Source organism: Acipenser ruthenus, chromosome 2, assembly GCF_902713425.1.
Source record: "Acipenser ruthenus chromosome 2, fAciRut3.2 maternal haplotype, whole genome shotgun sequence".
In the NCBI taxonomy this organism is placed as follows: domain Eukaryota; kingdom Metazoa; phylum Chordata; class Actinopteri; order Acipenseriformes; family Acipenseridae; genus Acipenser; species Acipenser ruthenus.
The window spans coordinates 82,714,062-82,731,451 of NC_081190.1; the positions used below are offsets into that span (position 1 = coordinate 82,714,062).

The following is a 17,390-nucleotide window of genomic DNA, read 5'->3' on the forward strand; positions in this document are numbered from 1 at the left end:
GGAAATAGATAGAGTACTGTTAATAAGAAGAACAACGGGGAAGACTTTGATGCTCTACTATCGGTCTACTATCGGAAGACTTTGATGCTCTACTATCGGTCTGTAAACTCGAATTTGCCGCTGTCCTAGGTGCTGAATTTTAATCCGGGTAAAAACGGGCTTTCCTTCGCTGCGGAGAAGTAGTGTTGCAAATTTAGTCTGGTAATATTGCAGAATAATTCTTGTTTATGGTAAATGTGCAATTCCACCAAGTTAAAGATATATGCGTCGTTGTATAAGGCCTTGGGTTAATGGCTGTCACCTATTTTTCAGTGAAACAGTACAAGTACTCATATAACTGCTACGAAATAAGATATAAATAATAATAAAACAAATTAGCTAAAATATAGTAAATAGCCTATTTTAGAGTTCACATACATAACAAGTGTATGTGAATATTTATGTGAATATTTATAACAAACAGCTAATAATAATGAAATCTCCAAAACGCATCTCGTAGTAGACTAAGCGATAAATAAATACAGAGAGGAGCAATATGATTTTGTGTGCAATATGCAACTGTGTAATTGTAATGTGTCGAAGACAACATATAATCATTTGATAATGAAAACAATGACTGTTTTCTTAAAATAAACAAAAAAATCACTTCGAAGAACAAAATGTATAGGCATGCAATTAGGGAAAAAACGATATATATAGTTTTATGTCATAGATAGCTGAAAGTTGCGAAGAAGATTAGTAGATCTACGGCAAATGTTCATATAAGTTAGTATCCTGAGAGTAAACAGTCTTGTGTTCAAGCTATGGAATACATCACGTGTTAGAGGAACATTAAAAACAGAACCACTCTAAAGATCCAGTCGATTGAAGGAGGAACATTCTGCTGAGAGAAAGAGAAAAATGCAGCGCTGAAAAAGGAGATTCAAGAGGCGTAAGTAACAATTATTTTTCATGGTAATGTTTCCATTATTGTGTTTTATTGTGTTTTACTTGATTATAAGCAATTTATTAATTTGATATTAACTCGTTGTAAATATTATTGGTATACATTAGGATATTTGTTAATGTATTGCGGCAGTTTACAATATCGCTTATTAAAATAATATTTGTTTACACGAGTTAGCTGATATACATAACATATAGGTATTTTAATCTCAGTCAGACTGCCGCGCAAAAGCTGAAGAAGTACAGTAGGCTACATATTCTATAAATGTGTCAGTCTGGCTCTAGGGTGATCTATGGGTTTACACTGTTATACCTGTGAAGGAACACTGACACAAATAAAACACACTAAACAAAATGCTGTTGGGTTGTCGGTAAAATGGCTTTATGTATAACAGCAACTGAGTTTTTGCTTCTCATAAACTATGGAGTCAATTAAGACAAATTGCTCGTTTCATAATCAAAATGTATTGCTGTTTTACTTAATAGTTTAATCTGAAATATTCCAATACATATCAATATTAATTGCAGATAATTCGATATTGTATACTGTGGTATTACACTGACTAAAAAATAAATATATAAAAATCTGTTTGTTCTTATTCTTTATTATTTGTATTTACTTTAGTGCACTAACCTTAGACTGTATGAAATAAAATATACTGAACCTGTTATTATAATCATATGCCATAGCGTGATAGGCTGAAGCACTTCATTTTTTACATATCGATTTTTTGCTGTTATTAGATGCACTTAGTATATTGTACATATACAATGTGACTGTTTTCAAATATTGTTATTCATATGATTATTACTGTTGATTCAGGTTTGTGGAAACTATGCAGGTTCCTCTTTCATAGGAAATGTCACTGTGCCTCGCTCGCCATAATTTGCTACTGTACATGTATTAGATCCAAGTGTTCAAACACCACCATGTTACATTGAAGTAAATACTGTAGTTCTGTAAAGCAGAACATGGAAAGCAAGAGGTGAATGAAACCCAATTAGACAAGTGCAGAAGGTGGAAGGTATAGGGGAACTTCGGCGTTATGTTTGTGGCTGGGAGACCTAAGAGGGGGAAAAAAGTATTAAACAGACAGGCAAGAGAAAATCGGAAGAGCATTACTGTGTGGAAATATTTTTAAAAAACCCTTAAGTTGCTAAATGGGATAATTCATCATTTGTTTAGACTGGAGCTGGATTAAAATTGAAAAGCAAACATAAGTGGTTGCTGTGGCCCTTCTTGTTTGAATAGTGTGTGTGCAAACTTAAGGTTGGCAGGGATGGGGTTAATTCTGCCCCTGCCAACAATCACAGGTGTGGCCATTACCCAATTAAGTAATTGAGTGCTAACTGGGGAGTGGCCACCTGTATAAAAAGGAGGAGAAAAAGGAGGTGTGTGTAACTGTGCTACAGAACCCAAACAATACAAAATGACACTAAATACACACGGGCAGGGTGTACCCCATCACATGCAGCTTCCTTCTTTCTGAGTCATTCCTGCAAGTAAAAGCTTGGGCCATGATGCTATCCTGTCAGTTGCAAAAAGGGAAATACAATTCTTCGTAATGAATTTATTGTGCACTATGTAACACAATTTTTGTTCCTGGGTAGTAAGTGTTATTTCCTAATTACTTATGCCTCAAAAGTATAGAAAATGGCTATTATTCCCCACAAACCTTGCTTTTGTGACCAGGACAGTGATATTTTGAAATTTACCTATTTCCAATGAGAAAATGGGCGAATTTGTGTCTTTTCGTTCACATAAAGTCAGAAAAAAACAACATATGAATCCAAATTAACATGTATTTATACTAAAGTAATACAAAAATGACTACAGAAGATTTAGAAGTGAGTAGTTTTTCGAGATTTACGATTATACTGTAAATCACTTTCACGAATCAGCCCCCAAATGTTGTCTCCCATCATGTTCTCGTTATACTGTCCTTGGTAGCGGCGTTCAAAGTCCAGTATATCCTGGTGGAAGCGCTCGCCTTGCTCCTCCTCTTGAATTTATCAAGATGAGCATCAAGGATATGGACTTTGAGGGACATCCTACAGCCCATTCTGCCGTAGTTCTTCACCAGAGTCTCAACCAGCTCCACATAGTTTTCGGCCTTGTGATTGCCCAGGAAGCCCCGAACCACTGCGACCAAAGCTGTTCCAAGCCGCTTTCTCCTTACTAGTGAGCTTCTTGGGGAATTCATTGCACTCCAGGATCTTCTTTATCTGTGGTCCGACGAAGACACCGGCTTTGACCTTTGCCTCAGACAGCTTAGGGAAGAAGTCTTGAAGGTACTTGAAGGCTGCCGACTCCTTATCTAGAGCTATGACAAATTGTTTCATAAGGCCCAATTTGATGTGCAGTGGTGGCATCAGCACCTTCCGGGGGTCCACCAGTGGCTCCCACTTGACGTTGTTCCTCCCCACAGAGAACTCGGTCCGCTGTGGCCAGTCCCGCCTGTGGTAGTGCGCCTTGGTGTCCCTGCTGTCCCAAAGGCAAAGATAGCAGGGAAACTTGGTAAAACTGCCTTGGAGACCCATCAGGAATGCCACCATTTTGAAGTCTCCTATGACCTCCCAGCCGTACTCATCATACTTCAAGGTGTCCAGCAAGGTCTTGATGCTGTTGTAATCCTCTTTGAGGTGCACCGAGTGAGCCAGGGGAAGAGACGGGTACTTGGTACCATTATGGAGCAGCACGGCTTTGAGGCTCCTGGATGAGCTGTCAATGAAGAGGCGCCACTCATTCTGGTTACAGGCGATTCTGATTGCCTCGAACAGACTGGTCACATTGTGGCAGAAGCAGAGCCCATCTTGACGGGTGAAGAAGCTGGAAAAAGGTTGGTGACGCTTCCTCTGATCTGCGACTTGCACACTTTCATCCAACAAGTTCCACTGTTTGAGCCTAGACGTCAAAAGCTTGGCATTGGACTTGGTGAGACCAAGATCTCTAATCAAGTCGTTGAGGTCTTTTTGGTTGGGGTAGTATGGGTTTCTCTCCTCAGCTCCACCTCTGAACTTGTCATCTGGATCTACAACGTCTTCCTCGCTCTCTGACTTGCTGCTCTCTTCTAAAGACGGCTGCTCTCTCTCCGGAGGAGTGGGTACGGGGAGCTCATGGCAGTGTGGCACCGGGGCGATGGATGAAGGAATGTCCGGATACGTGATAGCAGGTGCATTCTTGCCAGTCCGACGTTTGGAAGGGTCCACCATGCAGAAGTAGCAGTTGCTTGAGTGGTCAGTGGGTTCCCGCCAAATTCTTGGGATAGCGAACTTCATGGCTCTCTTTTCCCCTCTGTACCATCCTACAAAAATACATTTATTTCACCCATGACTAATGTGTAAGAGATTCTCGCAACATTTTTCATATATGATATATTTTTTCAATAACATTGAAAATTGTAAAACATTTTAAAATTAAAAACTTTTACAATTTTAAAAATTTTAACAAATTTTATAACATAAAATTCCGAGCAGCAATTGTCCATCTTACCTTCCAGAGTTTTTTTGCAGTGCTCGCAGGTGAAATGAGGTGCCTAGGGTTTGTCTTGATCCCCGACAGACATGCCGAAATATGCCTTGTAGGCCTCACACATCTTAGCAGATGCTTCCACGGAGTACTTTTTCGCTCTTGTCTTGTTAAATTGGCCGCAGACATAGCAAAATGCGTCTGCCGGATGCTTGCAGCCTCTTGATGCCATCTCAGAAAAATGCAGATATGTATCCACTTAGGCAGCTGGAACTAAACTGAACTGGTGGGGTTAAGGCCCCTGAATTCATACTACTATTTATATTACTGGAAAGTTCTAGAAGTTACTTCAAGTTTACTCAGCACTGAATCTATCTGGAATGTTCTGGATAATAGGTCAATTTCAAAATATCACTGTCCTGGTCACAAAAGCAAAGTTTGTGGGGAATAATAGCCATTTTCTATACTTTTGAGGCATAAGCAATTAGGAAATAACACTTACTACCCAGGAAAAAAAAACAAAAAACATTTGTTACACAGTGTAATTCAGTAAGTAAGGACTTTACTGTGCAGAATCACTATTTAAAAGGCTAAGTTATCACATTTGTTGTAGAGAGAAATACTAGTTATACCATTCCCTATTGATATTTTCCAAAATAAGTGTTTATTAGGACATTTATTTTTTTTATACCATCTGAAAACTTAATTTACCAGTTCTTTCTGGAATTGCTGAAAAGTACTCTTTTAGAGTACTGATGTATTGAGGCATCATAATTACTGCTTACATCAGTTAAAAGCACCTAAATTGAAAGAAAATACAATAAACTTTTAACCAAGGGGGAAATTAATGCAAAACACACTAAAACCCTGCTGTACTTTAATTATTAAGATGGTATTTTGTGTCAATTTTTAAATCTATCCTACCATGCTCATCAAACATAACGGGGATGATAGTTATTATGCAGTTAAGATGCTTTTAAAACAGTAATTATATTCTTTTTGACATCCAGTCAGGTTTTCAATCTAGACATGTGACTGTTACAACAGCTCTGAAAGTCATAAATTATTTTTTAGAAGCTTTTGATAAAAAACAAACCTGTGCTGCTATTTTTTAAAATATATTTATCAATGGTTTTTCATACTAATCGCTTGATTCTTTTGCAAAGGCTGGTATTGGTTTTAACAAAAACTCTCTGGCCTGGTTTCAGAACTACCTTTATGACTGAGTGCAATGTGTAAAATCTGAAATATTTGTTTCCCAACTCTTTCAAGTTACAAAATGAGTCCCTCAAGGCTCTATACTAGACCAACTCTTTTTTCTATCTATATTAATTAGCTAGCCCAGGAAGCAGGTACCTCTTTAATTCATCTTTATGCAGATGCTACAAGTTTATATCTTGCAGGCCCTTCCTTGTCCACTGTATTAAGTGACTTGCAGTCCAATTTCTTTAATGTTCAACAGGCTTTTTTTTTTTTAAATGTACTTCTTGTGCTAAATGCAAACAAAACTAAATTCATGCCATGGGCTCCTTAAGTAGTGACCATAAAATCTTCACTTTTAATAAAGTTGAATTGAAGCAGATTATAAATACTTAGGAATTTGTCTGGATAGTTAATTAATATTTAAAACGTGTATTGATAGCTTACAACTTAAAATTAAATCTAGACTTAGTTTCCTTTATTGTAACAAATCATGTTTTACACATTCCATGAATAATAAACAGACAACAGACTTGTTCCTTCTCCAATCATGTGCATTCAAGCCACTTTGTTCTATTTCAGGGTTTCAGCTACTAAATCTCCCTGCTTGTCTTGCTGCAGATTTAATAGACAATGCTTCTAAAATGCACTGTTTGCCACCAAATTCTTAATGCCTTCTGGAGGGATTTTGCTCCCTTTTGGCAAAAGTCAGTGATGGGGGCACGTGCCCCCCCACTTTTAAAATCCTGCTGATGCCCTGTGACAAGGTGGCTTGAGCGGTGACGTCAGACCCGGAAGAACACACAGTAGGTGTGAAATGATAAATGCGCCGCTTGCGCGTTTATTAAATGAACAAAATAAAAGGTTTAAACAAAACACAAACACTTTGACAAAACAAAACGGCGCTGTGGCCAAACAAACAGACAAACAAACACTGACAAGTATCGTGCTGGTACTGAATCATGCTTCTTCTTCTTCTTCTTCTTCTTCTTCTTCTTCTTCTTCTTCTTTGTACACCCCAACCCTGTGTGCGTGAAACATTTATTCTTTTATACAGCTGTGCCAAGACTCAATTGCTAATCAATCATTCACTTGCAGACTGCACGTGGACTCATTGTGCACACAAATACCCATTTTAATCTGCACGTGAAGTGGTTGTGCAATCCCCGTGCCTAAATACAATTATACATTTTACATCACCTGTGCTACATAACCCACACTCCATGACATGCTCAAATTTGTTGGTACCCTTACAGCTCATTGAAATAATGCTTCATTCCTTCTGAAAAGTGATGAAATTAAAAGCTATTTTATCATGTATACTTGCATGCCTTTGGTATGTCATAGAATAAAGCAAAGAAGCTGTAAAAAGAGATGAATTATTGCTTATTCTACAAAGATATTCTAAAATGGCCTGGACACATTTGTTGGTACCCCTTAGAAAAGATCATAAATAATTGGATTATAGTGATATTTCAAACTAATTAGTTTCTTTGATTAGTATCACACATGTCTCCAATCTTGTAATCAGTCATTCAGCCTATTTAAATGGAGAAAAGTAGTCACTATGCTGTTTGGTATCATTGTGTGCACCACACTGAACATGGACCAGAGAAAGCAAAGGAGAGAGTTGTCTGAGGAGATCAGAAAGAAAATAATAGACAAGCATGGTAAAGGTAAAGGCTACAAGACCATCTCCAAGCAGCTTGATGTTCCTGTGACAACAGTTGCAAATATTATTAAGAAGTTTAAGGTCCATGGAACTGTAGCCAACCTCCCTGGGCGTGGCCGCAAGAGGAAAATCAACCCCAGATTGAACAGAAGGATAGTGCGAATGGTAGAAAAAGAACCAAGGATAACTGCCAAAGAGATACAAGCTGAACTCCAAGGTGAAGGTACGTCAGTTTCTGATCGCACCATCCGTCGTTTTTTGAGCGAAAGTGGGCTCCATGGAAGAAGACCCAGGAGGACTCCACTTTCGACAGAAAAACATAAAAAAGCCAGCCTGGAATTTGCTAAAATGCATGTTGACAAGCCACAATCCTTCTGGGAGAATGTCCTTTGGACAGATGAGTCAAAACTGGAGCTTTTTGGCAAGTCACATCAGCTCTATGTTCACAGATGAAAAAATTAAGCTTTCAAAGAAAAGAACACCATACCTAGAGTGAAACATGGAGGAGGCTCGGTTATGTTTTGGGGCTGCTTTGCTGTGCCTGGCACAGGGTGCCTTGAATCTGTGCAGGGCACAATGAAATCTCAAGACTATCAAGGCATTCTGGAGCGAAACATACTGCCCAGTGTCAGAAAGCTCTGTCTCAGTCGCAGGTCATGGGTCCTCCAACAGGATAATGACCCAAAACACACAGCTAAAAGCACCCAAGAATGGATAAGAACAAAACATTGGACTATTCTGAAGTGGCCTTCTATGAGTCCTGATCTAAATCCTATCGAACATCTATGGAAAGAGCTGAAACTTGCAGTCTGGAGAAGGCACCCATCAAACCTGAGACAGCTGGAGCAGTTTGCTCAGGAAGAGTGGGCCAAACTACCTGTTAACAGGTGCAGAAGTCTCATTGAGAGCTACAGAAAACGTTTGATTGCAGTGATTGCCTCTAAAGGTTGTGCAACAAAATATTAGGTTAGCGGTCCCATCATTTTTGTCCATGCCATTTTCATTTGTTTTATTATTTACAATATTATGTTGAATAAAAAATCAAAAGCAAAGTCTGATTTCTATTAAATATGGAATAAACAATGGTGGATGCCAATTACTTTTGTCAGTTTCAAGTTATTTCAGAGAAAATTGTGCATTCTTCATTTTTTGTGAAGGGGTACCAATAAATTTGAGCACGTCTGTATAACAAAAAATATTAGTATCTATCAAAAATGTTTCACTTCAACCATACCCTTTTGATTTATCCAAAAGACAACTAAAACAAACACACACAAAAAAACTGTTAAATAATATAAAAAGTAAAAGGAACATATTGGTAAACTTAATAATGCAAAGCTGATGGCAATATATGTTTTAGTGTGAATGGCTTGAAGCAAGCAAGAGAGAAGAGTGAAGCCAACAAAAATCATCTTTAACACGGCTCTTTATATTACAGCTAAAATAATGCTTGTTCGTCTCTGTGGCAATGTGCCCCGTCCCTGTGTGCATTTGTGTGTATGCGTGCGTGTGTAAATGTTGGTGTATAGATTGGTACACGGGATATAAACGGGTCTGTGTTTCACGTGTATTTAAAAAGTGTAGATTTGTATTTAGGCACGAGGAGAGCACAAATCACTTCACGTGCTGGTTAAATGTAATATGTGAGCACGGGGTTGCACAGAATTAATTCACGTGCTGGGATTCAAGTGAATAATTAATTAGTAATTGAATCCCAGCACAATAGTATATATAGACGCACATTTCTTGCACTCAGGGTTGGGTGTTCGGAAGAGGAGAACGGGTGAGAGAGAAAGGAGTTAAAATAAGTGATAAGAATAATTATAAGTGTTTTGTACTCACCGTGTTTGTTTGTCTCCGTGCACCGTTTGTTAAGTGTTTAGTCGTTTTGTCTGTCTGTTTATTTTGGCGTCAAGTGCCGTGTCCTGTTTTGTATTCCATTGTTCAAACCTTTTATTTGTTAATAAACGCTGAGTGCAGCCATTGCACTCAGCTCATCATCACCACCGTCTGTGTTTGAATTCCTTTCTAGTCTGACGCAACCCACTCTGGCCGTCTTTGTGACACGTGGTGTCATCGTGGGATAGCCGCGCCTCCAAGCGTCAGACCAGGAGGGGTTTTGTTTAAAAAATAAAAAATAAAAAAAATAATAATATATATATATATAATGGCAGAGGACGCCACAAAATGGCGGGACTGGTTCCTGGAGAATGCTGGGCTGGAGGCCCAGGCTCTGCCCATAGTCGTTCGGGCCCTGTGGATGATGGACAGTGAGAGATGGGAGGCCTATCAGCAGGAACACACCCCAAACACCTTGGAGGAAGGTGTGGAGTTTCTCCTCAGCTACCTGGAGGCAACGATAAACGGAACAGCAGCCCAGGTAGCAGGACCACCAGCAGAGGAGTACCTGCTGTCCCCATCTCCACCAGCAGAGGGTGAATGCCTGCTGGTTTTGCCTCCACAGCCCAAGCGGGAGGCAGAGACAGATAAAGAGGTGAAGGACAGGGAGGAGGAGTGCCGCCTAAGGGCCAGGCATCCACGGCGATGTAACAAGCCATCGCCGGGGTGCCTCCTCTGCGACCAGGATCACCTGTTCGCCCACTGTCCCTTCCGCAGTTATGGGGAGGAGCCTGAGCGTCCACAGCCCAAGCGGGAGGAGCCTGAGCGTCCACATCCCAAGCGGGAGGAGCCTGAGCGTCCACAGCCCAAGCGGGAGGAGCCTGAGCGTTCACAGCCCAAATGGGAGGAGCCTGAGCGTCCACAGCCCAAATGGGAGGAGCCTGAGCGTCCACAGCCCAAATGGGAGGAGCCTGAGCGTCCACAGCCCGAGCGGGAGGAGCCTGAGCGTCCATAGCCCAAATGGGAGGAGCCTGAGCGTCCACAGCCCAAGCGGGAGGAGCCCGAACGTCCTACGCCTGAGTGGGAGGAGCCCGAACGTCCTACGCCTGAGTGGGAGGAGCCCGAACGTCCTACGCCTGAGTGGGAGGAGCCCGAACGTCCTACGCCTGAGTGGGAGGAGCCCGAACGTCCTACGCCTGAGTGGGGGGAGCCCGAACGTCCACAGCCCAAAAGGGAGGAGTCGGTGCGTCCACAGCCCAAAAGGGAGGAGTCGGTGCGTCCACAGCCCAAAAGGGAGGAGTCGGTGCGTCCACAGCCCAAAAGGGAGGAGTCGGTGCGTCCACAGCCCAAAAGGGAGGAGTCGGTGCGTCCACAGCCCAAAAAGAGGGAAGTCGGGGCTTCCACAGCCGTAGGACCCAAGCTGCCAGCAGAGGGAGAATGCCTGCTGGTCCCACCTCCACCAGCAGAGGGTGAATACCTGCTGGTGCCGTCCCAAGAGCCAGAAGGGCTCTTGGGAGCAGAGGAGCAGGAGCTGCCTCTGCTGCCCGTACCTCCGCAGGGAGTACGGTGGCCGGAGCCCCAGAAAGGGGAGCTGCCGGCCACGAAGAAGGGGGAGGAGGTCTGGAGACCACCAACCCCAGCAGCAGTTTCGCTGCCGGAGATCGTGGGGGAGGTCAGGAGACCTGCTCCCACTGCAGCAGTTTTGCTGCCGGAGATCGTGGGGGAGGTCTGGAGACCTGCTCCCACTGCAGCAGTTTCGCTGCCGGAGATCGTGGGGGAGGTCTGGAGACCTGCTCCCACTCCCACGGTGAGTACAAAACACTTATAATTATTCTTATCACTTATTTTAACTCCTTTCTCTCTCACCCGTTCTCCTCTTCCGAACACCCAACCCTGAGTGCAAGAAATGTGCGTCTATATATACTATTGTGCTGGGATTCAATTACTAATTAATTATTCACTTGAATCCCAGCACGTGAATTAATTCTGTGCAACCCCGTGCTCACATATTACATTTAACCAGCACGTGAAGTGATTTGTGCTCTCCTCGTGCCTAAATACAAATCTACACTTTTTAAATACACGTGAAACACAGACCCGTTTATATCCCGTGTACCAATCTATACACCAACATTTACACACGCACGCATACACACAAATGCACACAGGGACGGGGCAGCGAAACTGCTGCAGTGGGAGCCCAAAAGGGAGGAGTCGGTGCGTCCACAGCCCAAAAAGAGGGAAGTCGGGGCTTCCACAGCCGTAGGACCCAAGCTGCCAGCAGAGGGAGAATGCCTGCTGGTCCCACCTCCACCAGCAGAGGGTGAATACCTGCTGGTGCCGTCCCAAGAGCCAGAAGGGGAGGAGTTACAGGCTCAACCCCCTGAAAATTTTTTGGGGGGAGAAGGGCAGGATGCTGGTGTCCCCCAGCAGCCTCTAGATATGCTGTTGAAGGCAGCACGGCGCGCACATGCCCAGCCGCCACAGCAGAGGGAGCCAGCACCGCCACAGCCTCCCTCTGAGTGGCCAGCATCAGCCCCATCGCCTCTACCTCCGCCACCTCCACCAGCAGAGGGTGAATACCTGCTGGTTCCACCTCCACCAGCAGAGGGTGAATACCTGCTGGTTCCACCACCGCCAGGAGCAGAGGAGCTGGAGCTGCCTCTGCCTCCACCACCGCCAGGAGCAGAGGAGCAGGAGCTGCCTCTGCTGCCCGTACCTCCGCAGGGAGTACGGTGGCCGGAGCCCCAGAAAGGGGAGCTGCCGGCCACGAAGAAGGGGGAGGAGGTCTGGAGACCACCAACCCCAGCAGCAGTTTCGCTGCCGGAGATCGTGGGGGAGGTCAGGAGACCTGCTCCCACTGCAGCAGTTTTGCTGCCGGAGATCGTGGGGGAGGTCTGGAGACCTGCTCCCACTGCAGCAGTTTCGCTGCCGGAGATCGTGGGGGAGGTCTGGAGACCTGCTCCCACTGCAGCAGTTTCGCTGCCGGAGATCGTGGGGGAGGTCCAGAGACCTGCTCCCACTGCAGCTTCTTCGCTGCCGGCAGTACTGTGGTCGGAGCCCCACCAAAGGGAGCTACCGGCTACAAAGACAGGGGGAGAGGTCAGGAGACCACTTTCCCCAGCAGCAGTTTCGCTGCAGGAGCAAACCAACAGGCTGTCAGCCGTGCCACTACCGGCAGGGGTGCTGACAGCATGGCCAGCCATGGGCCCACTGAAGCCTCCCTTCCCAGCCCGAGACTTTGTCCTGGACTGCTGGATTTTTAAGGGGGGAGGTGGCCGTTGAGGCCATGTGTGCTGCGCACAAGGGGGGGTATATGTGGCAATGTGCCCCGTCCCTGTGTGCATTTGTGTGTATGCGTGCGTGTGTAAATGTTGGTGTATAGATTGGTACACGGGATATAAACGGGTCTGTGTTTCACGTGTATTTAAAAAGTGTAGATTTGTATTTAGGCACGAGGAGAGCACAAATCACTTCACGTGCTGGTTAAATGTAATATGTGAGCACGGGGTTGCACAGAATTAATTCACGTGCTGGGATTCAAGTGAATAATTAATTAGTAATTGAATCCCAGCACAATAGTATATATAGACGCACATTTCTTGCACTCAGGGTTGGGTGTTCGGAAGAGGAGAACGGGTGAGAGAGAAAGGAGTTAAAATAAGTGATAAGAATAATTATAAGTGTTTTGTACTCACCGTGTTTGTTTGTCTCCGTGCACCGTTTGTTAAGTGTTTAGTCGTTTTGTCTGTCTGTTTATTTTGGCGTCAAGTGCCGTGTCCTGTTTTGTATTCCATTGTTCAAACCTTTTATTTGTTAATAAACGCTGAGTGCAGCCATTGCACTCAGCTCATCATCACCACCGTCTGTGTTTGAATTCCTTTCTAGTCTGACGCAACCCACTCTGGCCGTCTTTGTGACAGTCTCCTACTTACATCTGAAATCAATCCTTTTTATTTCCAACACGCAAGAGAGACCAATACAAAATTTTGGGTACTCTTTTCATCCCCATTGTAAAACTGTTGGCTTGCAAAACTGTGTCTGTTTGGATTACTTTGATGAAGGAAGGGTTCTAATGAGTATTCAGTAAAAAATGACACTGGAGGTGGGTAACACACCTGATGAAAAAAAATCTGTAAAAAAAATGACTATAAAAAGTGAGTGTAGCTAACAAAATAATTTAACCGTATTTGTTGTGCACTTTCATTCGTTATTTAGGTCTCAAATGGTCAGTTTTGAAAGAAACACATTTTTACCAAAAATTGAGGTCAGTGCAACAAGGTGTATAGTTAACCTGTCCTGTAGCTAGCGTAAGTGGAAACAAAACAGCATAAGTGGGAAACATGATACACCTAGACATGTGTTAACTGTAGATATTGTAGAACAGGGGTAGGCAACCCTGGTCCTGGAGTGCCAATCATTGAATCAATTAGTGCTTGTGTAAAACAAAACCCAGAAGTGTTTGAGCCACTCCAGGACCAGGGCTGCCTACCGATGCTGTAGAAGATGCATTAACACCATTTTGATGGGATGGAAAGCTAGTGCCATTAAATATATGAGAAAACCCACACAAATTTTTAAAAACATAACTGTTAATCCCCATAAGGTCATACATGTAACACTTAGATAAAGGAACTAGATACATTTGCAGTGCAAGATGAGACACGAGATTAGAGTTATGTTGCAAATAATTTAAAATGACAAAAAGGGAACCAAAATAACTAGGGTAGTTTGTAAGGATAGCAAGAGACCATTCATTTGAGAGGAAATTGATATTATGAGACAGATGAAGGTCAGAAGAGGAATTAATATATGCTTCACATGACATGATTTATAGAGAGAGAGGAATGTGATGCTTCATCAACCAGTGTATAACACATTAAGGTTAGTGAGGCACAGGGAATTAGTTCAACAGTTAGACAAGGACCAAAAATAAAATTTAGCACAGACAAACTGTGAAAACTAGAACAGGCAAGTGTAAAATGGTGTATCAGTGACATGGAAGATGTAACACATAATTTAAAATAAAATAAATAAAATAAAGTAAAATAATGAATAAATAAAGATTTTGAAAACATTTTATTGTGACAGTAAAGGACTAAGGCTACAACATGCCTACAATCACTTTTATGATGCAGGTATCTGGTACTCTGATGGGATAAATACATTCAGATAGAATGAGAGTACATTTCTAAATAAAATGATATGCTCTCTGCCACCTGCCATGTTGTGTCTTTCAATATACCATTCATTTCATGTTTAACATAAATACTACCAACAATGTGTTTTTATCACAAAATACACAATTGTCACTATGGGTTCTATTTAAAAATGTTCTGATTAAGTGATGTTTTGCAGACTTTATCACATTGCATTTTTATTGTATGTTGAAATGTTACCAAGTGGCTCAAAAAAATCCCCCCTGGGGGGGGGGGAATACCATCACTATTAACACAGAGTTAGAGTGGCAAGATAGATAATCAAAATCGACATCTACAATACATTAAGGGATGTCAGTATTACTACATGTATTCTTAGTTAGATTTTTTTATTCCTTTAAGATATTATTGACAATCTGCTATCTCGTTGACAGGAATCTCTACAGACGGTCCAAAATGGATTTGGTGTACAGCAACAGAAGTGATGTGACATCAGAGAATGAAAGTTCCGCTTTGTACAGATCATACTTTCCTTCATGGGAAGACTTCAACAGCAGTGTAGATGACATCCGTTATTTTGTGATAGGGGTCTATACATTTGTAAGTCTTCTTGGGCTTCTTGGAAATGTCCTCATATTATTGGCCTTGATAAGAAAATGGAAAGAGAAGACGGTCATGAACTTTCTGGTTGGCAACCTGGCCTTCTCAGACATACTGGTTGTGTTATTTTGTTCACCATTTACACTGACTTGTGTGTTACTGGACCACTGGATTTTTGGAGATATCATGTGTCATATTGTTCCATTTCTTCAGTGTGTATGCGTTATGGTTTCAACGCTTATGTTGATGTCCATTGCCATGGTTAGATATCACATGATAAGCCACCCTTTGTCTAGACATTTGACAGTGAATACTGGATACCTGCTGCTTGGAATTATTTGGACGCTGGGCCTCTGCATTTGTTCTCCTTTATCTGTTTTTCACAAAACCATAGAGCTCAGGGAAACCTTTCACCTGGATTCTTTGAAAAACAAGTTCCTGTGCATTGAATCATGGCCGTCGGATTCATACAGAATTGCGTTCACTATCAGCTTGTTATTTGTCCAGTATATTTTGCCAATAGTTTGCCTCACAGTCAGCCACACAAGCGTCTGTAGAAGAGTCAGTTCCAGCATTCCAAACCAACAAGTCCAGCCTGAAGAAAACGAGATGATTGATTTGACTCTCCACCAATCAGACCGGCACAGCTGCTCCCCGCCCCAGCTCTCTAACTCTGAAAGATGGAGACTATCTATTGCAAGAAAGCAAAGGAAAAGATACAACAAAAAGTGCTCCAGTGTGATGCCAGTCATGTATAACCATAATAACGACTCTGGAGAGCTCCTGCATCCAAAAAGCAAGGACCAGCATACACCACCCTCCAACATATTCCTCCCTGGTGTCCCTGTGTGCTTTGAGCTGAAAGCAGAGGAGAACACGGAATTGCAGAAAATGCTCACGACTTCTAAATCTATTTCGAGAATGAAGAAGAGATCCAAAAGTGTTTTTTACAAGCTGACCATTGTGATCCTGGCTTTTGCCATCAGCTGGATGCCCCTTCACATTTTCCACCTTGTCGCTGACTTTGGCGCCGACCTCATCTCCAGCAAACATTTTAAGCTGGTGTATTGCATTTGCCATTTGCTGGGGATGCTGTCTTGCTGTTTAAATCCAATTCTGTATGGGTTCTTAAATAATGGGATCAAAGCTGATTTGATATCTTTAATTAAATGTTTTTACATATCCTGAATATCATTAAGCAATGTCACATGCTAGGGTTGTGACTCAACATTAACCTGCAGGCAGTCATATAAAGATTTATATAATCAGGGTCAAGACTAGGAAGTACATTGTGTGCTCTAGGGTTCAATGGACCTTTTAGCTGACAATGCGAGCACTGTTGTGTTAGTATTTATTGTATTGAAATACTTTTGCTCACTGGGATACATTATTAAACAAATTATTTCATATATATTGTTTCCAAGAGGGTCTTGTTTATAAATACATTTTGAAACCATATAAACCCATACAAAATGTACATACTAATCTCAGTTATGTAATAATATATCGTGCAATATCAGAACTATTATTATGTGTATAGTTTTGTATTTCTTGAGCTTGTTTTAGACATATTGCTGTCTTATTGCTGTATCACACATTTAAAAATGTTTTAGTGCATGAATAATAGAATTTCAATAGAATTTCTTTCAATGTGTCAAGCTGTGAAAATAAAACCAAAATAAAAAAAAAATCTTTCAAATCAACAATATATAGTTGTAATCATATGGGCAGCAGTGTGGAGTAGTGGTTAGGGCTCTGGACTCTTGACCGGAGGGTCATGGGTTCAATCCCCGGTGGGGACACTGCTGCTGTACCCTTGGGCAAGGTACTTTACCTAGATTGCTCCAGTAAAAAACCCAACTGTATAAATGGGTAATTGTATGTAAAAATAATGTGATATCTTGTAAGTCGCCCTGGATAAGGGCGTCTGCTAAGAAATAAATTATAGAAATCATTGCACAGTCATGTTTTTCTTTTATCAAACTGTTTTTTTTTTGTTTCTAAATCTTTGGGAGACATTTTTCTTTTACTAATAATAAGGACTTGTCTACAGTACTGCTCATTCACACAAATCGTTGATAACGACCAACTGCACATCCTAGGTATATCAACTGAGCCAAACAAATAAGATGATAATCCTTGATAATGTTCTGTTCAATGGGCTGATAACAATCAGATCAGCATGGGAGACTTGAGAAGACTTTTGATGACAAATCACAGCCAATTAAATGTCTGCTTGTAAAAATAGGTAAGAGAGATTTTTGAGATGTACTACATTGTGTATCATATGAGTAAATTAGCTGACAAATCCCCAAAGCTGTAAAATAAAAGCCTGGGTCTCAGCAATGTGTGATCACCATGAAAATGTTCCAGCTATATTTCCAACCTACAATCAGAGATGTATGGAAAGTAGGGTTACTTACTAGCAGCTTCGGATTTGCACTGCACAATGAGTACTGGAATAACTTGCTTTGCAACCTTGATTTGATCAAGCTATACCCACCAG

The 17,390-nt window shown here is 41.9% G+C and overlaps 1 protein-coding gene across 1 annotated transcript; it reads left to right on the top strand.

Moving 5' to 3' along the window:
• The first annotated feature begins 858 nt into the window (after positions 1 to 858).
• Positions 859 to 16,828, top strand: LOC117408380 (neuropeptide Y receptor type 5-like). Its single transcript, XM_034013325.2, has 2 exons — positions 859 to 931; positions 14,719 to 16,828. Exon 2 carries the CDS (start codon positions 14,741 to 14,743, stop codon positions 16,070 to 16,072), a length of 1,332 nt encoding a protein of 443 aa, XP_033869216.1. The 5' UTR covers positions 859 to 931; positions 14,719 to 14,740; the 3' UTR covers positions 16,073 to 16,828.
• Positions 16,829 to 17,390: the final 562 nt, after the last annotated feature.